The sequence below is a fragment of the Pelodiscus sinensis genome, chromosome 1, assembly GCF_049634645.1.
Source record: "Pelodiscus sinensis isolate JC-2024 chromosome 1, ASM4963464v1, whole genome shotgun sequence".
NCBI lineage: Eukaryota > Metazoa > Chordata > Testudines > Trionychidae > Pelodiscus > Pelodiscus sinensis.
Window position 1 is genome coordinate 233,417,382 of NC_134711.1, and position 25,791 is coordinate 233,443,172.

The 25,791-nt window shown below is 43.1% G+C and overlaps 1 protein-coding gene across 11 annotated transcripts in view; it reads right to left on the reverse strand.

The window, feature by feature from the left end:
- Positions 1 to 25,791, reverse strand: part of FHL2 (four and a half LIM domains 2) — a 222,061-nt gene that overhangs the window by 2,846 nt on the left and 193,424 nt on the right. For 7 of the 11 annotated variants that reach the window (XM_075917713.1, XM_075917692.1, XM_075917714.1 and 4 more), the window contains 4 exons: positions 21,167 to 21,343; positions 5,753 to 5,927; positions 1,825 to 1,994; positions 258 to 444 (listed from right to left, as the gene is read on the reverse strand). In XM_075917713.1, the coding sequence (XP_075773828.1) occupies positions 258 to 444; positions 1,825 to 1,994; positions 5,753 to 5,927; positions 21,167 to 21,322 (688 nt within the window). In that variant the 5' untranslated portion in view covers positions 21,323 to 21,343. Of the gene's footprint in view, positions 1 to 257; positions 445 to 1,824; positions 1,995 to 5,752; positions 5,928 to 7,440; positions 7,599 to 21,166; positions 21,344 to 21,827; positions 21,942 to 25,791 lie in introns of those variants that run through there. The other 4 variants (XM_075917668.1, XM_075917675.1, XM_025180387.2 and 1 more) reach the window with 4 other exon arrangements.

The following is a 25,791-nucleotide window of genomic DNA, read 5'->3' on the forward strand; positions in this document are numbered from 1 at the left end:
AAAAGGAGAAAAATTCAAAGTTAGGATTAATTTCAGTTTTCAAAGATTATAAAAACTGCTCAAGTACAAGTGCTCAAATTCAGGATATATATATATATATATATATATATATATATATATATATATATATAGTATGTGATAGATAGGGACCATTTCTGGGTCTCTTAAATTATCCTGATGGCCACTATATTTCTAACAAATAATCGTTAAAATTAATTGTTTCACATTTCTGAAGATCATTGTAGTAAGCCACCTACCACTGATGGGGTTGGTGCATCCAGCACACTTTTTGGCATACAGATTGCAGAAACAGCTCAGGCAATATGCAAACTCGTCCCGGGAGGTAAAGCGCTGTCCAGACAACTGCTTCTTGCATCCAGTACAAACAAAGCACTCCTTGTGCCAGGGCTGCTCCCGGTAAGTTACCCCTCCTGTAGTGATAGCCTGTGGGGTTTTTTCCATGAATAAAAGAGGGTCTGTGAGATCACCTTCTTACTGAGGATGACTTTAAAAAAAATAATCCAGGAATATAATTTATGATTACGGGCAAGCTCTGACCTTGAACGGGAAGTCTTGGTTTGGGATAAGTGATTATCCTTCAGTATTTCCCAATTATGCAAAATCTCATCGTTAAACAACTTATTTGTTCCCTTTTCATGTTATAATCATGCTCAAATTTGTCCTCTTTGTCCTCCTTTCACCATCCTGCTTCATTACTATGTTTTTCTCTCCTTTTTTCCTCATGATTATCTCAATGAACCACAGCCACTGGAAGCAGCAGGGGCTGTGCCTGTGGATGGGCAACATATACAAAATGTCTTGTGGTCTGCCAGTGGATTACCCTGATGGGCCATGTGCTGAGGGATGCTGACCCCTGCCTTATACCAACCTGCTTCACTATCTTATTTTTCTCTACTCCTTTCCTTATGCTCATCTCAGTGTTGGCTTCCTGTCCGTGCTTTCACATAATCCCATCCCTGGGGGTGAAATAACTCATCTCTGCAGCTGCTGCTGTCTGAAACATCCTCCTTTTATTTTTTCTCATCAACAGACCATTTAATTTCAATCTCTACTGAAAACATGTCTGTTCTCCTTTGCTTGCATCTTTTTGACCCCTGGATATTCATCACATGATGAGTTATTCAAACAATCCCACTGAAGTCACTGATACTAAACTGTGTGAGCAAGGAATTAGCCTCAAGACTTTGGGTTGCAGGAACAAGTCATTAATTTATTTTTCTCTGGTATTTTTAAATTGTAATTCGCTATAGAATGGTGATGTATGAATGATAGGAAATATGTTGTGCAAACAATTGGTCTGATCCTCAGTAACGCTTGTTACTGAGTAATGACTTTAAAAATGTTGATTTCAGAAAATATATGCAATAAACATGGCAACTCTTTCTTTTTCCCTCTTGATCTTTATAGTTGGGGTTTCCAAGAGTGCTCGGCATTAGCTTTACTCAGCTCCTATTGAAATCAATGAGAAAATATTGATTTCAGTGGGCGCCGAGTTGGATCACTGCTGAGTGTTTTCATTTGAAAATTTCAGCTGGGATTCCTTTCCAACACTAAAGATGTTGGACTAAAGATGCCCCTCCCTTGTAGGAGACATTTCATGGTAGCAAGCATTGAGCTTTGAGCATTGAGCTTGTTAATAAGGCTTTGCAGGATTGGACCCTAAAGTGCTACTGCATTTCCTAAGATAAGTTGATTTTTATCATTTTTTCATAACATCTTTATCTCATACACAGAAAAACAAAAATCCCTCCATCAGTTTGGTAGGTATTTGTAAATTTGAGATAGATAAGTTAAGAATAATACCTTCTTACACTGGACACACTGCATGGCAAACTGCTTTTCATAGCAGGGGACACAAAAGTTTTGATTGTCTTTGGGGATGAAGCTCTTCGTTCCAATTGGCTGCTGGCAACGATGGCAGATGAAGCAGGTCTCATGCCAGCTGTTGCCCTTATATTCCATCTTGCGGGTACCTGTCATGAAACCAGAGCCCCAAATGAAACTGTTCTTGCTGCAGCTATAGCAGTTTTAGCGATTGTTTGGTGCTTCAGATGCTTTTGAATTGGTTCTACTGCTAGCTAGAATCTGCGTAGTGATTAGGTGTAAAACCTATTCAGTTTTCCACTTAGCATCACAAGGAGTTGGGTGCTGTTCACAGAGGAAGTTTCCAGTTCATGTGAGTTATGGTAATGAGAGAGAAGGGGCTACTACTAAAACCAGAGAGCCTCTGGCTTCCTTCAGCTGGCACTGTGAGAATTCATTCATTAGGAATTCTAGTGAATGCTTCATTTTTAGCCTTACTTTTGCTCTGTTCCACACCATTTTACGTAAGTCCTACGGTTATTTCTTCACTTAATTTCTGCTCTGTGTTTGTGCCTCAGATAGAAACACAAATGGGTGAGTCTGGTGGAAAGGCCAATTATGTTAGTCCCTGACCCTCTTCCAAGAAAATGTTGGGCTAGGACATACCCATCACATCTGCTCTATTCCTTTGAAGTCTATAATAAAATCGATAACACAATCTTCTCTGATTGAAATGGTGCAGCATCTGACCCTGTGCACATAATTGGCTGGCTGCATGCCCATTCAAACTTTCTTTGAGCTCAATAACCTTTAAACCATGCTTTTTGTTGAGAAAAGAAGGAGAAAAAATATGAAACAATCTTAATTTTTTGAGTCAGAAACATAAGCCCTCTCCTTGCCCTCACTGAAGCAAGCATTTCAGAGGCATATTCTTTGCCATTCCAGACAATATCACAAACACCACATTTTCGTAAGCAAACATCTTCATATTCTGATGCATATTTTTCTGTATGTCAACTACTTAGATCAGAGGTAAGCCAGACTGGGAGCAAAATTTTTGTTTTGTTAAACAAAATGCATGGATCTTATATTTACCTTTTAAAATGATCTGTTTACAACAAGCTAATCAGGTATTAGAGGGTGGTTAAAGGACAGATTCTATCCTTTATTGGCTGGTTTCAGTGGAAGCCAAAAATATTTGTCCTAGAATCTCTCCACCTTCCTCCTCCCCCCTACCCCAATTTTAGATTATTTCCTTTAATAGCCCTGTTTTTAATTCCTTCAGGCTTCACTTACTTTTCTCTTCTTATATTTTTCTAAAATGTGCCCTGAGATATATGATAGGGCATGTTTCATTAACTACAAATTAAACAATAAAGAAATTGCTGGTTCAAGGCAGCATAGAAATATGTTAATTGAGAATTATCTTGCTTCATAACACCTCAGTGCCTCAATGTTTATCACTTTTTATTAGAGCATTATATTAATAATAATCTAATCAGATACTTAGCACTGGTGCAATTTTCAGATGAGACAAAGGAGCAACAGAATCAGTCCCTGAAGAAAAGAAATGCTGAGCGATTAATGAGAGGAATCTGGGAAGATTTGTATGCCAGGGCAACATACTCATTTTCACATATTTGGTTGGGAGGTAAGATGGATTGGGCTCTAACTGTGGTGGTGATGACAGTGAAACATAACTCATTGAGGCTACCTTGTTAATTAGATATCTGCCAGACTGAAGTCAATGGGAGTTTAGCCTGTATGAAGTCTGCATGATTAGTCTTTTAATTACTGTACAGATTGAACCTCTCTAGTCCGGCACATCTATGGTCTGGCATGATTTTAGTTAGCTGGATGACCACTTATCATCTGGCCAAGTTTCCTGCAGTCCCATAAAAGTTTGTTTACAGCCACCAGTCCTAGCTCTCAGTAGTCTGTGCTATTATTTAGCTTTAAGTACTCCTAAATGTCTTCTAAGAGCCCAGTAAGCAGTGGACGTGTTGGCAATGCTGTTAGACAATATTGACCTCCCGTGGTCTGGCAAATTTTCTGGTTTGTCTGGTCAGATCCTGAGGGTGCCGAACTAGAGAGGTTCAACCTGTGGAGTTAAATGTAATGTCATAAAATTGCTTTAGGAAATCTAAATAGAACATTTGTCGCAGCAAAGTAAAGACTAAGAGCAGCATCAGCAGCCATTTATAGATGTATCTAATCTCTCCTGTCTGTTTTAGGTCTTTATGAATTAATCCTCCTAGTCACTGTTGCTAATCCTAATCCTGTTGCTGCATCACGACTTGTACAGCACACTATGTAAGAGAGAAGATGAATGCTGCATGTGTAGCTCTCTACACACAATGGTCCATACAGTGTTGAGCAGCCTGATTACCAAGCGTGATGGTGGCATTGGCTGCATACATTAGTCAGGGATGTGGTAGAGGAATTTTGATTAACATATTTCCTGTCTGGGTTGTAAACTTAAATTAAATGGAGCAGGCCCAATGCTAGGAGATGACTCATTTAAAATAATGTTAATGAACATGAACACCCCTCCCCACAATTAAAATTGATACAATTAGCAATAGTTTTCGATTAATAAAACAGAAGTAACATCTCTATCCTTAAAAATGCATCTGTTGGTGATGGAGAAAGAGAGTACAAATGTGGAACCCTGAGCAATTTTGGCCATCTGCTTTTAAACATATTTGCATGATTTCTATTTATACATCTTATCTTCTATCCCAAGCCCCTGCAATTTTTATGTCACAGCCTGTCAGGCACCCACCCCAATTTTATATGGTTGACCGGAGAGTGCAAATTCAGAAAGGATTCAGCTGGAATAACATCATATCACTGAGCATTACCAGGCGTACATGTGGATTCCTGAATGTTAGGAGAAAAACTGTTTTTATTGTTTATCTGTAGCTCCAGCCTCAACCCTCTGCCCTTTTAAGCCTTTAAATTGTTATGGAATGCTGTGGCATTGTAAATGCTTGAGCATGTGTCAATGGTCTGTTACCATATGATATACGCATGTTTCAGGCTATTGAGAGGCAGTTGTTTCTTGGATAGCTGAACTTGGAAGGGAAATGGTTCCCTCTCTTCAGATTCAGCACTCAAGTGCACTTTGGAGGTAGCCTGGCTGCTTTTTTCACTTTTCATTAAAAAGCTAAACAGGGAGTATTTAGTTCCCAATTTAGCTATTTAAGTAAAAAGTTAAACTTTTCAAGCACCATGCTGCTCTTCTAATGGCAGCAGCCTGGCAAGAGATTGTATAAGAGAAAGTCAAAGCTAGACAGCTGTGTAAGAGCTTTGGCTGTCCCTGCTGCATATATCATTTACAAATTGATCATGGCATGATGTTAATGCTTATCAAAAACTGAATTCAAAATAGAACTGAGACTTACTTTCTCCCTGTCTTTGTATTAACATCCATCTCATTTGTGTATAGATGTCTGGAGCTCTATTATATAAATTAGGTGATCTGGATAACTTAAAACATAGGTTATAACATCCCCAACTGGCCCATCAGCTTATGACTTAGGACATTCAGTATTATAATGAGGTTTGGTAAAAAAAAAAAGTAGCTGGAGTTAGTTTTTTATATTTAATCCAGGTTGTTTTTGTTTTGTTTTTGTCTCATCCAATGTCCTGCCATTCTAGCGGCTTTGGCATTTGGACACCCTTCATCTCTCCTGCTGTCTCCCAGGGGCACACATTTTAATTTCCTGAGGACTGAAATGCTTTAGTATAACTAAACTCTTTGGGCTTTATATAGGGACATCTAGATCAAAATGAATAGCCTATGGGGATATACAGAAAGGGGACAAAATGAAATGAAGTTCAGAGACGGTCAATGACTTCGCTGGGCTTTGGGACAGGCCTTTAAAGTACTGTACAGGCAAATGAAAAAGTGGTATACCCTGACCTGGCATGATAGTCTTCTTACACTCATTGCATTTGGAAGAGTATTCATTGGAGTAGCACTCGGTACAAAGTAGATGCTCCTCTTTGGCAGCAAAAGGTTTGTCCACCAATGAGTTCTTGCACTGGAAGCAGTGGAAACAGGTTTCATGCCAGTGCCGGTCCTTGTAGGACAGATCCTGTAGAAATCCAAAACCACAGAATAAACAGAAGGAATAATTTGCATAGTTGGAAGCTTGGAGAATGTCCAAGCATATCCAAATCTGAATCACATAGCCAGGGTTGGAGGGTTGTTATTCATGCAGCTCAGAAAAATAAATGGTCCTACTTGACAATACATTGATTTGCTGTAGTTATTTAAAAGGGCCAAAGACAATTCTATCTCCTTTACAATAGGCTTTACATACAAAACAACATAACCTTTGCTTTTTGTAATGCCACAGAGAAACAAGTAGTCTCGTTTAGGTATTTCCCCTGAGAATTGAGTCATTAACAGAAATACATTTTCCAGCTCTATCTTTGCCAGTGCTGTCTTCTAGGTCATTCCTTCTTAACATAGGTCTTGGCAGAAATCACTGTTCCACATTCGTCTCTGGTATTAATTCCACTTGTTAATGGATTTACTCTAAGGATGGAACCATGGATGCCTCCATTTTTTAGGACTAGTTTTAGTTCAGTTTTATCTAGGTGCTAAATATGAGTCAAAACTGTCACAACCACTTTGCTGCTACTTACATTGCTGCTTTGCCATGGGCATCTCAAACAGATACACTGTCACATTATTTCTGTATATGACACTCTAGAACTGTCTGATACCTGGGACTGACATATCGCAATTCCAAACAATATTTCTTCCACTAAAATATTAGTGCAGGAAATGATTTTAAAGATTGATCCTTCTAGGAGTGAATAAAAAGAAAACACCCCTCGTTCATGGTAACTCCCAAAGTCTTTGGGCATTTCAGACAAAACCCAGATCCAAGCCATTCTCATTTTTCAAAATAAACCTCAAATGAAGAAGTAATATATACACCCCAAAACCAGCAAGATGTTGCATTTTTTGCATAGGTTGAATAATCAGAATATTTGACTTATCTAACGGCATTTACCTCTAATACACGCTTCTTTCAAAAGAGATTGTCTAGACAGCCACAACTTTTTCAAAAAAGCGATTCGTTTTTTTGAAAGAGAGCACCCACCAAACTGGCCACCCTCTTTCAAAAAAGCCCTGTTTGCAGTTAAGAACACCTTTTTTTCCAAAAGAGCTCTTTTGAAAAAAGGCATTCTTCCTCATAAAATGAGGTTTGCCTCTGCCGAAAAAAACGCCATGTTCTTTCAATTTAATTTCGAAAGAATGTGATGGCAGTCCAGATGCAGGTGAAATTTTTTCGAAAAAAGGCCACTTTTTTCGAAAAAACCCTGTAGTCTAGACATAGCTTAAATGTATAGATTCTCAGAGTTTGAACTGATTCCTCTATCATGAAAAGGCAATTTTAAAAATACACTGGAAAAGCTAACCTTTAACTGTTCATGTAAAGACTCACCGATAATTTGGACAAACTTCCTTTGTATTAAATTATACTGGTGAGTAAAAGAGAGAAGAACGAACCAAGGAATGCTAACATTTATCTATCATCAATGAGACAGAACATTAACAGTGGCACAGTGAGAAAATCTTGTTTGAACACTTACCCTGCTCACCTCAACTCCCTCAAAATCTCTTTTCAATTATAATTGACGATGTTCTTGTTTTTCCAGCTATGAGGTCATACAGAGTGTAATACCCAGAGAGGTTCCTATTTCACTGTTTTCAAAGACTTATTCATAAAACTTGTTCTGTTCATGTCAGACAAAACCTTCTGAAACAAATCAGTTTCTGATCCTTAAATATCAGATTTTCTAACACAAAATGAAAAAAAATCCCACCCTATCTGGTTGAAGAGATTGCTATTTACATTTCTTTCTTGAAAGGAAGTTGAACAACTTAATCATGATCTCAAAGGAATAATATTTTTCCTGGAAAAGTACAACCTAGAGTCAACAGGGAGTTTTCCAAAATGTGAAATCTGCTTGCTGGAAAATGGAATGACTGCAGATCTATTTTCTTTATTGTTGTCTTTTGTGAAACTAGAAGCATTTTTAAACTTAGGAAACTGGAAAAAATAAGGATTTGTCGTCTTGGTGGTTGTTGTTGTTATGTTCTTCAGGGAGTTGTTTTCCTCCATAGTTTATGAAGTTGGTATCGTTAATGGCTTATTTTCCCCCTCTTTTTGTTTATTTACACCTTACCCTAAAAGTGCAAGTTACTTTTTTGGCATGTCTACACTTGCTCCTTAGTTCGAACTATGGAGGCAAATGAAGCATATTGAAATTGCTAATGAAGAACGGGATTTAAATATCCTGCACTTGATTAGCATATTGGCGGCCAGTCACCATTTTAAAACGCCAGTAGCCCGAATTAACTCACCACGTGTAGATGTGGTAGTCCGATCCAAAATCTTTCCCTCAAATTAGCTGTTACTCCTCATTGCACGAGGAGTAACAGTTAATTCAAGGGAAGGGTTTTGGATCGGACTACCGCGTCTACACGCGGCGAGTTAATTTGGGCTACTGGCATTTTAAAATGGCGACCGGCCGCAAATATGCTAATCAAGCGCGGGATATTTAAATCCCACGCTTCATTAGCAACTTCGGTATGCTTCATTTGCCTCCCTAGTTCGAACTAGGGGACAAGTGTAAACATACCATTAAAAGTTGGACATAATGAAACTCAGGGCTATTCCAAGAGATCCCAGGGCAACCTCCCCCCACAGTGCTCCAGGTGTGGGGCCTGGGGCAACCCCCTGTTGTAGGCCCCACATCTCCCCTGCCCCCACTCCACCCCTTCCCCAAGCTCTACCTCCTTGTCCCCGCCCTTGAGCAACATGGCCCCAGGGGATTATGGGGGCCTGACACAGCAGCAGCAGGAGTCCCCCTACTCACCACGTGGGTGGCAGGAGCCAAAGTGGCCCAGCAACTTGCTCTTCCCTGCTGCACCTCCCTCCTGCCCCACTGTGCCTCGTGTCTCTGCGGCAGCAGGAAGCGGAACTCCCTGGGGTGGAGTGCTCTGCTTCCTGCCACCGCTAAGAAGTGGCATGCAAAGGGCTTTGAGAGAGCAGCACAGTGGATTGGAGCAGGCTGCTGGGCTGCTCCATTTCCTGCTGCCCATGTGGTGAGTGTATGTATTGGGGAGGGGAGGGCAACTCCCACTGCCACCATGCCAGGCCCCTCATAATCCCTCGGGTCCCTCCCATTCATACACTGGTGGGGTGGCCACTGTGGGATCCCCAAGTGCATGGGGTCTGCGGCAGCTGCCCTAATTTGTGCTGTGGCCAGGATGACTCTGATGAAGCCTGTGCTTTTTCCTTTTCTTTCACAATAAAATGTTCCTGGTCCAGAAGCCTGGAGTCATCAAAGCTAAAGAAAGCGAAGTTAAATCTCGACGTGTAACACAGACATACTGGCTTAGAGAAATTGCTGAGCGGTGTGCACAATGGCATTGTGAAGCCATATTTTATCCTACTGCTGGACCAGTTTCCTAGGCAAACTAGAGCAGCCTCAGAACCCCTCTAGATTGTGTTGGATGCTCACAACTGCAATGAGCTGTTCCAGCAGCATGTATTGTGGATATAAAGACACTCTCTCCAGCCTCACTGCAAGGATGAGACCAGGAGGGAGTGATATAAAGCCACTATCATGGCAGTATGACACCCAAAGATTCCCCTCAGCACTAGGAGGCATCCTTAAAAGACTGGTTAAGCTGACTGCATAGCTGCTTAGTTCAACCACGGTTCGTCTAGACTACATGCCTCTGTCGCCAGAGGCATGTAGATTAGGCTACCAGGCATAGGAAAATGAAGCGGCGATTTAAGTAATCGCCGCTTCATTTAAATTTACATGGCTGCCGCGCTGAGCCGACAAACAGCTGATCAGCTGGGCCACGCTGAGCCGACAAACAGCTGATCAGCTGGGCCGCGCTGAGCCGACAAACAGCTGATCAGCTGGGCCGCGCTGAGCCGACAAACAGCTGGCGACAGAGGCATGCAGTCTAGACATACCCCCAGAGTGGAACAAAGCAGCTCAAGAGGAGATGAATTTCCAGGCCATCCTTCTAAATTATGGGGCTCTGAGGGCCCCCCCTTGCAGCTTCTGCCAGGGGCTTGGAGCTTCCTTCCCCACATGCAACTTCTGCTGGGGGTCTGTGATTTGGGTCTTCCCTCCTGCCTCCCCACACTGCTTCCTTTGTCCCCCACTGGCCCCTGCAATTTACCAGGACTTAAGGGCTTCCCTTGGGCCACAGCAAAGCTGCAGAGGCTGGAGGGTCCTCTCTGCCTCCAGTTTGGCAGCAGGGAGCCCTGGGTAGCCAGTTTCCGCTGGCTGACAGAAGCATGTGGGGGAGGGGACAGGGAGCAGCTGCTGGGAAAAGCTAGAGAGGAACCAGCAGAGGCTGTTAGTGCCCTCTTCAGGTATACAAGCAGATGCACGGTTGTCTAGGGGCACCCAAGAACTGGATGCCCCAATTTTTTGGGTATCCTACACAACCGTATATTTTGCGTATGCCTAGGGATGGCCCTGATGAGGAGCTGTCTCAATGTATCCATTGACCCTGATTTTTAATCCAGCCTTTAATATTGTAGGTGCAACTTTAGAGGCTGTTCTTGAAAACAAATGCCTCAGCTTGCGCAAACGGATGTACAGTTGAGATATTCTGTGAGAAATGTAAAAGGATTACCTTGCATGGATCATGAGTGTCTGAACCTTACGGGGGAGGTGGATACCTGCTCATTTGTTTATGAAATGAATGTTCGATAGCCGATGCAAAGGAAGAGTGTTCCGGACAAAGCTCAGGGATATATGTTACTGGTTAAAGCAGTGCATGGGCAGGGAGGGGGAACTGCATGCCTATGCAGAGCTTTAAAAAAAGCCCGGAGGAGAATTTACAGGGAAAATATTTAGCACTTTTCTTCTGAGTTCAAAAAAATAATTTTAGTTGGTTTGACTTGATTATTATGAACCCCCCCTAATTTAATAAACTTGCATGAATTAGAAACAGGATTGGGGGACTTCTCAGCTTGATCTTGATCTTTCCACAAAGGTCAATTCTGCATCACATAATAATATCCTCAAAGCAAACTGCTCCATGTAAAGCCTTCTTAAGTGAAGGCAAGAACATATTTTTCCTCATAATTCTTTCATAATGTACGTGTTCAAGGTACAATGTATTTTTCCTCTTCTGTGAAATGACTAGGGGTGCATCTACACAGTATCCTTACCTCAAAATAAGCTACGCAATTTGTGCTATGAAAATTGCGTAGCTTATTTCATGGTAATTTTCAAATAAAGCGCTATTCCGACAAATCCCTTAACCCTCATGGAACAAGTTTTACAGGAATGCCGGAACAGCGCACCCATTATTTTGAAATATATTTAGAAATGGGCATATTTAAAGATGTGGGATTGCTCTTTCGGGATACTTCTGGTATCCGAAATAGCGCCGCTGTCTAGACGTACCCTTGGTGAATAATTTTGTAACTGAGCAAAACTTTAATATTAGAGTTACCATGTTTTATATAAGCATAAGTCCCTTTCTACCCTGAAATTGTATTGTTTTTTAGTTAGACTTTATTACTCAAGCCATTGTGTTTTCCACTGAAATTGGTCTCCTCACAGATCACAATAGGAAGAAGGAGATTAGAGAGGTTATGAAAGGGGAGTAACCAGATATATTTGTGGTCATGAATTAGTGAACACATCAGCATTTTTAAAAGAAACACTGTTCTCCTTAGTATCTAAGGCAGGAAGAGTAGGATACAATTTCAAAGTTTTGAATAAATTTTTCGCGTGCAGATCCTGTGATTGATTGCTAAAACTAGTACCTCTCAGCTTAGAAAATGTACAGGTGAAGTTCCTTCATGTCTCTTTTCCCTTCTTCCTTACAACACAACACAGGATATCAAACAGGTCAGATATGCAGTGCCAAAGCAAAATAAGAATTGCAGCTCAGCAAAGGATTGAGATTTAATTAAAGTGTTGTTAAGATAACTTTCTTGTTCCATATATTACTGGTGGCTTCATTTTCTGTTTGCAGTGCATATTTAAGATGGACCCTTTTGATTTAATTTCTGGCCCACAATAGCTTTCTACAACAATTCTCTTTTAATTTTTTTCTCAGATTTTTCAAACATATGTTTGTGTTCCTTTATAGGTCTTCTGATGGTCTTCATTAGAAAGGTGAGTTGGTGTGGGTATTCCCTACATTGGTGATGTTCTCTTTGTCAAAGAGATTGAAAGGAAACTATTTTTAAAAAATTGTAAAGAATGCTAAAATCATCTCAAAAGTCAAATGTAAGCAGTTAAACAAATGTGAGAATATTCAGTGTTTCAAGCAAGCAAGAGCGAGAAACAATAGATGTAGTACAAGTCCAGTGAGTGACTTGGGCTTTGAAATGCAAGCCTATTTTTAAAAAAATATAACTTAATTCTTAAAAAATCTCTGAAAGCTGTTGGTATATGAGTAATGTGCAATGGCTTTGAAAGAAACACTGGTGTATTTTTTAAGGTCTACCACTGCCTCCTGCCATTTGATACACACAATTTTTAATCTGCCTGTCAGTTTTATAAATATTAACTAGAAATGTTTATTGTTGGCCTCAGGCCAGGTGTATTATTAATGCCACATGTTGTCATTTAGTTAACCGTGTTACTGTGACATTTTAAATAAAGTACCAATCTGTATGATTTGGAAATTATATTCACAGTCATCCATGAAAGTACAATAAAGAGATTGTAAGATTTTAAATAACCCTTTAGATTTCAGTAGAAACAGTATTTTTTTTCATTGTAGGGCATGTTGACATTACCACTTAATGCTAGCATAAGTGGTAATGTCGCTCAGGGGTGTGAAAAAACACATCCCCGAACAACATAAATTTCTCTGGTACAAGTGGTAATGTGCACAGTGCTGTTTGCAGAAAAGCTTCTGCTGACATACCTACTGCCACTCGTTGAGGTGTCTTTTATGATGTTGACCGGAGAGCTCTTTCCCAACAACATAAAGCAGCTACACAAGTGATTTTACAGCAACGCAGCTGCATCAGTACAGCAATGCAGCTGTAAATTTGCTAGTGTGGACATAGACTGGATGTCTTAGAGAGGAGGTTTAGTGCAGTGGTTCCTAACCGTTTTTATACCACTGACCAGCATACCCATTCACAAACTTTTGGCAGACAGGTAGCATTTTATTAGCACATTTGCATATTCATTATGTAAATGCTGAATATGCAAATACACAAATAAAATGTTATTGGTCTGCCAAAATATGTACCCCAGTCCTAGCTCTCAGAGCCACTGCAAACAGCTGACTTCAGCTCCGACAGCTGCTGCGGCCTGGCAGCCAGCAGTTTGTGGCCCGGCACTAGTCCATGTCCTGGCAGTTGTGAACTGCTGCTCTGGGCCTCTAGCTTCTAATATGACCCCCTGCAGCAGGTCACAACATCACTCACTCAAATTTAGCCCAGCTGCCATTCCGTAATTTGAGTGAGTGGTGTTATGACCTAGTTCACAAAATCACAGTGCCATTCATATTGGGACCACCTGCCCCTTCATTAACCAAATTGCCCTGGCTCACCTCACTCCCCAAATCTGGGTTCTAAGCACCATGCCTAATTTGCCTATATGTTAATTCAGTCCTGTGTATGAGGCAAAATTAAATGCTCTGCCAGCTGCAGGACTCTTCAGTTTAGAAAAGGAGTAGTAGCTATGACACAGGGCATACAGGGAATATCCGATATCCATAAACAAATAGAGATCCTCAAGGCTCCATCAGTGACACTGGGGAAAAACCAGGGCTTTCTTAATTCTGCTCTCACACCAGTGTAACTTCTGGCCCATTGGGTTTATACTAAATATCAAATTCTACAGGTTGAACCTCCCAAACCCAGGACTCTCTGGTCTGGCAACATCCATTGTCCAGAAGGAAGAATCACAGATGTTGCTGGACAAGAGAGCCCTAGAGGCGAGGAGCACGAGCCAGCTGGGAGTCCGTGAGTGCTAAGAAGCCCCAGGTGGGCTGGCAAGGGCTGGTCCTGTGGTGGGTGGGGAGTCCCAGGCTGGGGAGCCCCTGTGGTGGCTGAAAGGCTGGGAACCCAACGGCAGTGGGGCCAGGGCTGGCCTGGAGGAAGCCCCGACCCCATCCAGAAACCAGGCAGCAGCTGAGCCGGCAGCAGGTGCAGGGAATCCCCAGATGGAAAACCTGGTGGAAGTGGGACTAGCAGCTGCTGGGGGATATCTCTGGTGGAAGGGGGGCCAGAGGTGGCCAGAAGGAAGCCCTGGCCCTGGCTTGGAACCCCAGCAGCAGCAAAGCCAGCAGGAATCATAGAAGCATAGAACACTAGAACTGGAAGGAACCTCGAGAGGTCATTGAGTCCAGCCCCTTGTCCTTACGACAGGACCAAGCACAGTCTAGATCATCCGTGACAGATGTCTATCTAACCTGCTCTTAAATATCTCCAGTGATGGAGATTCCACAATCCCCCCTAGGCAATTTATTCCACTGTTTAACCATCCTGACAGTTAAGAAGTTTTTTTAATGGCCAACCTAAACCTCCCTTGCTGCAGTTTAAGCCCATTGCTTCTTGTCCTATCATCAGAAGCCATGGAGAACAATTTTTCTCCCTCTTCCTTGTAGCACCCTTTTAGATACTTGAAAACTGCTATCATGTCCCCTCTCAGTCTCCTCCTTTCTAAACTAAACAAGCCCAATTCTTTCAGTCTTCCTTCATAGGTCATGTTCTCTAGACCTTTAATCATTCTTGTTGCTCTTCTCTGGACCCTCTCCAGTTTCTCCACATCTTTCTTGAAATGTGATGTCCAGACCTGGACACAATACGCCAACTGAGGCCTAGTCAGCACAGAGTAGAGCGGAAGAATGACTTCTCGTGTCTTGCTCATAACACTCCTGTTAATGCATCCCAGAATCAGGTTAGCTTTTTTTGCAACAGTGTCACATGGTTGACTCATGTTTAACTTGTGGTCCACGATGATCCCCAAATCCCTTTCAGCAGTACTCCTTTCTAGATAATCACTTCCCATTCTGTACGTGTGAAATCGATTGTTCCTTCCTAAGTGGAGTACTTTGTGTTTGTCCTTATTAAACTTCATCCTATTTACTTCAGACCATTTTTCTAGTTTGTCCAGATCATTTTGAATTATCACCCTATCATCCAAAGCACTTGAAACCTCCCCAGCTTGGTATCATCTGCAAACTTAATAAGTGTACTCTCTATGCTATCATCTAAATCAATGTTTCTCAAACTGTGCTCCACGGAGCCTCAGGGCTCCACGAGACATCTCCAGGGGCTCTGCGAGGTTGACAAACTGGAAACATCGATAGGTACAACACATACAATCAGTGGACCACTGGGGCTCCACATACATTTTTACACATATAAAGGACTCCAGAGCCCAAAAAGTTTGAGAACCACTGATCTAAATCGTTGATGAAGATATTGAACAGAACCAGTCCCAAAACAGGCCCCTTTGGAGTCCCACTTGTTATGCCCTTCCAGTCTCAGCTCGAACCCCGGCAGAGAGGGGCCGGCGGTGGCTGGCGGGAATCCCAGCCTGAATAGGCTGACCCTGGAAGCCCTGGCATGGGGCCAGAAGTGGTGAGGGAAGCCCAAACTTTGAGGACCCCCACAGTCCAGAGAGGAGCATTGATCTCCCCTGGTCCAGCAAACCCCATTGTTTGGGACCACTCCGGTCCCAAGGATACGGGACCAGGGAGGTCCAAGCTGTAGTTAGAAAATTTTCAGCTGTATAGAAGTTATACTTGAGCACGAAAAGAAACACAGTTCCTACATTGGCCTTTCCACTAACTTTCAACACATTTTTAAAACAAATTTTCACTGAGAAAGTTTTACCTTAATTTGCTATGGTGCAATTACATTCTTCATGAAGACAGTTTTGTGTCTTTTCTTTACACTTAGTAATTCCCCCCCCCCCCCCCCCGCAAATCATCTGCAATATTAAAATGTTACTACCTTTATCTTCCATTAACGAGCATCTCGGTTAAAAACACAAAAGATAAACATATTGAATAACACACACACTCCCTAATCCATAAATCTGAGTTGAAAAGTTCATACTAAATAAATCCTGAATACTTTGTCTGATATTTGTTGAACTCAGTCCAAGTTTGGGGATTCTTAAATGTCAACACATGGAAATATCTTCTCAGGGTATTAGAAAGAGAGGTTAGAACAAAAGTGCTAACACACACACACACACACACACACTTTAAATGTTTATTTAATATGAAGTCAAATAAAGAGAAAATTAATACTGCAAAGTTTTCAGTATGTAGGATTAGCTTCTAGGCTGCTCTAAATCTGCACTGTCTACTGTCTATAGAAGTCATAGTAGGCCAAGAATAAGCACAGTGTAGCACTGCTTTAGTTTTCCTCCAAAATGCCCCTATTCCAGGAGCTCTAAGGGGGGTATATCCAGAGCCATTTCATTGGCTCTAAGCTAGATAGGGAGCCCCCTACCTACACTGGGAACAAGACCCAAGTAGGGAAGTGAGATCACTGCCTTTAGGGTACTTTTGTGCCACTGGAGTGAAAAATGGTTCTGGGGCACAAGAGAAACAAAAATATTAATTGTTTTATCTGTATTGTGAGGCTTCTAAGGATACGCAGAGCATGGTCAAATAATAAACAGTGTTTGTAAATGTTGTTTTACAAGCATTAACCCATATTGCTTGACTTTGGAGAATCTCTTTATATATAGTAGAATGTTGGAAAGAGAACATCCGGGAGGTCATAATAGTTGGTATGGCAGAATGTAATGATTTCAGTTATATATCTAGGTATGCAAGTATATTACAACCTCCGTTATTTAAAATATGGTGAATTCTAAACACTCTCATTTTACACTCATTTTTTCTCAGTTTCAGAAAACCCCCCTATATTTTCTTTATTTCTCCCTTCATCTAGTTTAAAACAAAACCCAGCAAAACCCAGATATTTTCCTGTTTAGGGGGCAGAAATGAATCAATGGTTCATCTAATCTGGCATCCTGCCTCTGGCAATGGCTAATTCCAAATGAGTAAGAAACAGGTGAAAAATGTTCATCAAACCTATTATCAAGGAAGGTCCCAACATGCAAAGGGATATCAGTGTGATTGTGTGAGCATAGAAGTCTGTGCTGGCAGAACGTAACTGCCATTAGTCCACCCACCATGTGGCCGCAGTTCTCACCCCCGGCAGCAGCAGCTCACCCGTCCACGGTGCTAACTGCTGGGAGCAGCAAACTACCCACCTGCGGCCCCAACGCTCGGAACAGCAACCCTCCCGCAACCCCAATTCCCAGCACAGTAACCTGCCTGCCTGCAGCTCTGACCCCTGGTAGCAGCAATCTCACTGCCCATGGTTCTGACTCCCAGCAGCAGGAACCCACCTACCACGCAGCCTTGGCTGTGGTAGAAGCCATGCCAGCAGGAAGGCGAGTACTGCTGTGAAGGAAGTGGGCGGGCTAAGAATGTTTTGTGGGAACACTGGTAGGGAACACTGCTGGTAACCCTTTCTAGCTTTATACTTGATATCACTTACACTGAGGGCGTTTTGTTTCATAAACGTGTCTTACTTGTACATTAAACCAGTTAAGTGCTGTGATTAAAATAGAGCATGTGTCAAACCTCAGTTATATTAACGAGCTACTGTTCTTTAAATGAACAGTGAACTTAACTACTCTGACTGTTCCAGGAGAGGACTGGACACAGCAGAGCAGATAATTTTGGGGAAACGCAGGACTGGGAAAGGGTGTTGGGTGCTGCTCTACAAAAAGAAGGTGAAAGCCATGGTGTGACCTGCATGCTGGTTTACTGTCTATTGGTGTTAGGGCTATTGGTGACCATAGCACCATTGCATTAAAGGCATGCAGAGCTGCAGGAGAACTGTAGTGACATAACCTCTTACTGGCCGGCATTTCACAGTGGGTCAATGAATTGGGAAGAGGTAAGAACTGGCATTTGTACCAGCTTTTGAGAGTCCAATCTGTTGAACCCACCCATTAATAGGTGCCTAATCCTTAGATCCTCAGTTTTCTTCTGTCCCCCTCCTCCCAAATTCCACCACCCTAGCTCTCCCCTTCATCGTATTTCCACCATGAAAATGATAATTGTGCAAAGTGCTTATTTTTCATGTTCGCAGTGGTTAGATTATTAGATAAGCAGTTTGGATGTGGAAAATGTACATAGGAATGTCTGAGGTAAGTGGCTTCACTATTACATTCCAAACTGGAGTAAAAAAGTTTTGAAATTATTTCTAGGTGCCTACACACAGACTGTAGAATTGTACCCTCTTCAAGATAGTTTTGAAAATTCAGGCCATCGCTCTTGAGTTCATGACCTTACGCCATGTTTGCAGTTCTCTGGTTCTAAGGCCAGTTGGGGAGAAGTTTGGCTCTAGCATAAGTTAAAGGAAAGCAGCCTTACATCTGCTTTAACCCATGTCCAGCTGCTTGTGACCTACAGAGAGCTCCTAACCACATTTGCTAACCGGGAAAATGAGGTGTATTGCTGGTCTTCCTGAGGGGATACACTTATATAGGAGTGTCACGCCCATATACAGAATTTCTGGGGCTGGTGGTACTTTGTTTGTAAATGTGGCCTGTAGTTTTTTTTAAATATAAAGGAGTTCAAACTAGTCATGCAATGAGTGTGTGTAAGAGAGGTTAATTTGAGTGGAAACAGTGATTGGTAAAATGTTTTTGTTATAACATCCTAAAAATGTATACAGTAATAAAGCTTTTATAGACATTATGTTCTGGGATCCTGGCAGACAGTACGGCTGCCATGGCCCCTCGCTCCGTTGGCCTCCTCTGCCTGCTGCTGCTCTATCTGCTCTGCGAGGCCAGTGCCAGGTGAGCATGGGAGGGGCTTCCAGCCAGTGGGGCTGGGGCTGGGCCACTCCTTGTTGGTGGGGGCCACCGTTCCCCCAGCCCTGCGGTGCTGCCACCAGCCCCGCCCACCCAACCCCCCACAACACAGCACTCTCCCATCCCCCTAACACATTGTTTCTCACACTTTTTGGCCCTTGGCCCAATTGTCTCAATGCATTAGGAGGTTGGGGTGTGAGAGTCTGGGCATGAGGGGGTGGGGGGCAATTACTTGCCTTCATGCTCCGTGCCGCTCCCAGGCACTGCCTCCTGCTGCTCCCATTGGTCAGATTCTAGCCAATGGGAGCAGTGGTAAAACCCTCCAAGCAGCACGCCCACTCACTGCTGTTCCCCCACCGAGGTGAGGGGGAGCAGAAGTGCTTCTTCCCCATGAGCTGGATCATGCAGCGAAGCTCAGGGCTTTCTTCCCTCCTCCCCTTCCCCCCCCCCCATGGGAAGCTGACACTGGTGCTCCAATCTAGTGTGGGGTTGGGGGAGGGAGGGCGAGGCTGGAGTACCAGCGCAGTATCCCTGCTATGGGGGGAAGGAGGGTGGCTGAGCTTGAGCTCTGGACCCACTGTCCCAACAGAGCCCCTCATTCTTCCTTCACACCTTTGGCACACTCCCCCCACGCACATAGAGGCCTGATGTGATGGGAGTCTGTATCCCACACATGTGGTGAAAGCATTAGCGTGTGTCTGAGAGGTCAGTTAACTCCTCTGGCTGTACCTGGAGGGCAGGTAAGGCATAATAAAAGATAAAATTGGGAAGAAGCAATGGAGTGCTGGAAGTCTGGAACTGCAGAGAGAGAGAGATAAGACAGAGCTTTGCTATCACTATAGCGTAGAGAGACTTGTGGAAGCAGGAAGTCCAGGCCGGGAAGATGATGTGAAGGCACAGTACTAGGGTAAGACCCCAGCACAAGGGCAGGAACTGAAGGGCCTGGGAAATGGCAGAGGGAAAGGGCCTGGGAAATGGCAGAGGGAAAGGCCTGAGGAAAGGCTAATAGTAGAATGGAATTGCAGGAGGCTGTGATGAGATGTCTGGCAAAGCAGACCTTAGTTGTTGATTCTAGGATCCCTGGACTGGAAGCCAGGCAGAGGCTGATCTTGGGTTCTCCTACTGGCCTTGGAAAAGTGATGTAAAGCTCCCCTGACAGAAGAGAATAGGGATGATTCACAATCCCGATTTGAAAGATGTAAGGAGCATCAGGCCCAGGGTCAGGGCCCAGAGACTTGGCCTTGGAATTATTTATTGAACTTTTGGTACCTCAGAAGGGGCTAGGACTAAAATGAGACCTGGCTGGAGTGCTGAGTCACCAGACAAGGCAGACTGCCACAGCATCATAGTGACTGTTGCAAGAGGGGACTGGGGAGGAAACAGCTGCTACATCACACTCAGTTGCAAAGAGATCTGTCAATCGTGAGTCCACCCTGCTACAGGGGAATTCCTGGGTAGCCAGTTAAGTTAGTTCTATGGACATTTTCTGCTGCAAGAGTGTATGGGACATGCATGTTGTCTCTTTCATAGCTTCTGCCTAGTGTTACTTGAGTAATATTTTTACTGTTAAATGAACAGTTAAAATATCAATATGTATCATTCAGAAAGAAACTCATTAACATTTTTTAGCCTATCAAATACAAGGCTGATATTTTAAGTTTCTTCTAGATGGTAAAAAGTACTCTCCAGTTTTCAGCTGAAGCACTTCACTTGCATTCAAATCATCCGAACACTAGCTGTGTAAAACAGGTAATTATTAGTATGCCTCTTTTAACCCCAGGAGAGACTGAGGCAGAGAGGTTAACTCCCAAGTTCTCAAAAGCGACCCTATAATTTTTGGTATTTCACTCTTTGGGTGCCCAACATTAGAACCATAGAAAGCTTGTGTTCATTAGTGTTGAGCATCTAAACCACTAAGTCAATAGGAACTGTGATTACACAGCACCTTGGAAAAATGAGGCAAACCATGATCAAGTGAGGCACTCAAAATTAATGAATATTCTTGGGAATCTGGATCAAAGCACTTCCTGGAAAATGTTGAGCATCTTCAGTTCCCATGGTTCTCCAAGGAGGTGCTTAGCACAGTGGAAGGTCAGGTTCTTAATTACCTAATTAATAAATTGGAATAAATTGCCAAGGGAGGTGGTGGAATCTCCCTCTCTGGAGATATTTAAGAACAGGTTAGATAGACATCTGTCAGGGATGGTGTAGACGGAGCTTGATCCTGCCTTGAGGGCGGGGGGCTGGACTCGATGACCTCTCGAGGTCCCTTCCAGTCCTATTATTCTATGATTCTATGATTCTATGATAAGATGTTATGAAACAGATCTCTTCCACCCAGATCCCTTTTCTCCTGTAGTGTTGTAGTGATCCCGTGTGGGGAATGGACCTATCCTATCTGTTTTGACAGATGTGATGTCAATGAAATGCAAGTCCAAAGTACCTTGCAATCACAGCCAATTGGTTTTTTGCATTCCTCACAGGTGTTGGAGTAAAGACTTTCATAACACTTCACGCAGTAGGGACTCTCTTCTCGCAGGATGTACTTCTTGCCAAACAAGGACTCCTTGCAGTAGTGACAGTCAAAGCGTTCAGTCATTTTGGTGTCTAGACTCTTGATCTGTCATGAAGAAGAAAACAAGCAGGTTCAGATTTATGACTTACTAGAAGATTTACCTGGCATTGCTCTGGTCCTTAACTCAAGTAAGTTTTGTTTTTCTTAATTTTAATCATTGTTCTGGGGTGGGGCTGAGGATAAGAGGTTCAGTATTCAGGCTGCCCTGGGGAGAGAGGACAACCCCAGCCCTTTCTCAAAGTAGTAGCTTGAGGCCAGGTGAAAAGTGTCTGATCATGGCTGCTGCAGTTGCAGTTGGCACAGCTTGGGGAGTGGTGCATGTCCTCCAGCTGGGGGACAAACACACAGACAGACACATAAACAGACAAACTCTCTGAAATATATAGTAGTTGGCTATCCCTTTCTCCACTCCTACCCCTTGCTGGCCCAGTGGGGTTATAGCTACCCCAGTCCCCATTTCTGGCTCCTTGCTGCCCCCCTGTGGTCATTCTACAGTATAACTGTCCCTTCTATCAGACTTCTCACTTACCATTTTATGAGAAATAATCAAATTCCAGACGCGTCCCATTGTTCTTGAACAAATGAACTCACAAATGGACGGACAGACCGACAGACGCACATTTCTAAAATATAGTAAGGTTACCTTTAACTCCATTGAAAGAAACAAGATGATATATATCCCGTTTAGTGTTATTGCATTGTACCACACATTTACTTAATTTAATGGCAAGTAATTTCAACACTTTTTATTATTTAATTAAATCCTCATGTGAAGGGAAATTAGGAACACAGCAATAACTATGCTGCATCAGAGCAGCTGGTCTTTGTACTCCTGCACTCTGTCTTTGACAGAGTCTAGTATCAGATGCCTCACAGGAAGGTGCAAGCATCCTCATAATGGACAGTAATTAAATAATTTGCCCATGGGAAATTTTCTTCCTAATGCCGGCAAAGTTTGATTCAGCAGAATGGTCTTGCTTGGTGAACAACCTGGTTAAGTGAGCCATTTCATCCACTGACAGAGTTGAGCATTTCTTGCGCTGAAGAGTTTTCAAGCCATTTTTTGGATTATCTCATTCAGATTTGAAACTAGCTTTTACGTGTGGGGTGCAGCCAGCACAACTGTCTATAGTTCTGGGAATGCTGAGCAGGCTGCAACCTGGGGATTCAGTTATTCTCCAGTAGCTGTACAGTAATTATAGCAGTAATCATAAGATAGAGAGGTAAGGAATTGACAGCACAGGTGCAAGACTTGTAGGCCTAGATCGATAAGGATAACTTAAGCAGTTAGCGTGAGTCCTTTCAGCCTGCCTAAGGATAATTGATCAATAGTAAGCTATTATAAGTTAGAAAACTAACAATGATCTTAAGTCACAAGATGGCATAAGACTCTGTGTATAGTCTTCTAACAATCACAAATGTTGCAAGAAGTTTGTACCTATCATCTTTAGAACATTTTTGGAGGACATATTAGCAGATGCCTAACCACAGATAACCATAGTAATTCAACTGACATATGTTAGTGACCTTGGCTAATTAATATATTAAGCTATAAGAGAAGGACACTCCAATACTATGAGAGCAAAGAAGTTAAGGTACACTAAGAGAGGGAAGAGTTGTGTTGTCACTGGAGGGCCAAGGAGACTCCCAAAGCAAATCAAAGCCCTGCACCATGTGACCTCCTCTCTCCCCCGGTGCTCCAGACACCTTGCCATGTGTCCTCCTCCCTACCCTGGTATTCTGGGGACCAGGGTGGCAGGAACCACACCACATGGCCTCCTCCCTCCCCCAGTGTTCCAGGGGCTGGGGAGGCTTGGGCGTGTGCACATGCCCCCTTCTCCCTCTTTCCTTTCCTGGGGGAGGGGGTGCTTTCAGCATGCTGCTCCACAGCAGAGGGGGTGGGGTTGTAGGAGGGGCTGCAGGCTTGCCTCCCTCAGCCCCAGCAGCACCAACCCCCCATGCTTGCAACTACACCTTAAAACCATTCAAAATTACTGCCGAATGTAACTGCCTGCCTATGAAGTAGTTTCTCATGTGGACTGCATTACACCTGTGCACCATATTCTGTGCTGTTTTCCAGTTGGTTTCCCAAATGAAGATTTAAATGGCTTGGGTCCTAATAACAAAAGTGTCCATCTTTCTTATCTGTAGCAGTATTCAACTGAGGTTCTCAAGCCCACAGTCCCTTGCTTTAAAGAGAAGGAAGATAATTGCAAAATCTCCCAATGTTTGGGACTCATAAGTTCAGAGCTAAAGTTTTGGTTCAGACAGGACTCACTCATGAAGTTGGGATCAAGACCAAAACTTCCCAAAAGTTCAGGAATGTTTAGATTTGGGGAGTTGAATGGATTCCATCTCTATTCTATAATACTCTGGACACACTCACAGTCTCTTCTCCCAGGAGAAAGAAACAAAAAGTAAGGTCACAAGGGTCAGACAATAGTGGGTCAGACCAATAGTCCACCTAGCTCAGTATCCTGTCTCTGACCATGGCTGGTCCCAGAGCTTTGGGGAGGATGTAGAGAACAGGGAAGTTGGAGTGACCCATTATTATATTCTGACCTTCAGGGTGTGTCTATGTAGAACCATTATTTCGGAATAACAGACATTATTCCAAAATAACATAGTGTGCATTTACACTGCAAGCCATTATTTTGAAATAATGGTGAGCTGGAGGACTTCTTACTCCGACTCCTGTAACCCTCATTTCATGAGAAATAAGAGAAGTCAGAGGAATAGTGTTCTTCTTTCAACTTCCTCTGTGTAGAAAGTGCCAAAATTTGAATTAAGCTATTTTAACTTCAGCTATGTAATTGATATAGATGAAATTGCATTGCTTAATTCAAGTTTTGCCCTGCTGTGTATATGTACCCTCAGAGATTTAGGGCCATCCCAAGTTCGGGTTTGCATTCCTGACCATCTTGACCAATAGCAATTGTCTTGAGTAACTTATCCTCCAGGACATATTAGATTCTCTTTTTGAACCCATTTACACTTCTGGCCGATCACAGCATCCTGTGAGAAGGATTTAATTGTGCATTGAGTGAAAAAGTACATTCTCTTGTTTGTATTAAACCTGCTGCCTATTAATTTAATCAGATGACCCAAGTTTTGTACTGTAGGAATAACACTTTTCTAACTTTTCCCATATTGATAATGCTTATGCCATAAGCATGATCACATATCATCATAACAAGGACTATCCAATGAGATGTGAGAATGGAAAAATACATCATTTTGTTTTAGATTTATGAAAGATTCACACAACTCAACAGGTACCTGTCCTGTTCACTGGCATTAAGCTGGGACGGGGCCTAGAGAATGCGTGAATGATATTGATACTTACAGCTTGTCTACACTTAAAACACTGCAGTGGGAAGGGATTTTCCCCAAGAGACATTAGCTAGACCAAGGATTAGGACCGTTTAACTTCATCACTCAGCAGCACAGATTTTTTCACACCCTCGACCAATGTGGTTATTTGGAACTAATTTCCTTGTGCAGGTATTAGTAAACTAATCAGAGGCTATGTTTATGTAAGGGGACTGTTACCCCTTACTAAAACTCTGTGGGAGTTTTTTGGTTTGCCAGCTCCCACTTTCAGAGGGGGAAGGGTTCAGGAGGCTGACAGACCCCAGAGACAATGGAAAGCAGCCAACACTCCAGCTCAGCCTGATTGACAGGTTGGATAGGCCAGTGAGGAAGGGGAGAGGCCAGGCCCCGTCCTCCCTGTGAGCTGGGATTGTTCTGGCTCTCTCTCTGAACAAATAAGCTGTGTGCAGAAGAGGTCCTACAAAGACAGAGAGCTGAAATAGGAGTACAAGCTGTGTGAAGAAGTCCTGCAAAAACAGGGAGCTGAGAGACAGCCCAAGCAAAGCAAGCTGTGTGCAGAAGAAGTCCTGCAAAAGGAACAGAGAGCTGAGAGACAGCCCAAGCAGTGCAAGCTGTGTGCTGAGGGGCAGTTTTTGCAGCAGCTGAGCCAGACACACACAGCTCAAAGAGCGCAGACCCTGTGTTGAGCAGCAGACTGGCAGTGCTCAGAGAGCCAAAAGGAACAGAGAAGCAATGCAAGAAGCTAGAGACTGGCCACACAGCACAGCCTGCAGCTGGATGTGGTGAGCAGCTGGGAACTGCAAAGTGTGGGGAGAGGCTCTGGACTGGGAGAGGGGTCTGGCCACTTAGAGCTTGAGGCTGTGTGGTCACTGCCAGAGCAAGCGTGTCCAGCCTGCAGCCCCTCCCCCCCCGCAGCACATCCAAGGCCTCTAAGGAAGAGACTGTGGACTGTCCTTACACTCTGCAGGCTGCTGTTTTGATGTCCCTGTGCTACAGAGCAGGGCTGTGTGTTCTCATTTAACCATTCTCATTTTTTTCTTATTCTTTTCTCTTTAACCAGTTGTTGTTTAATAAATTGTATTTGCTTTGAACCTTATGAAGTGATCACTGGGCCAAGAAGGCCTGCAGTGTAAAGAGAGCACCTCGGAGTGGGGACACCC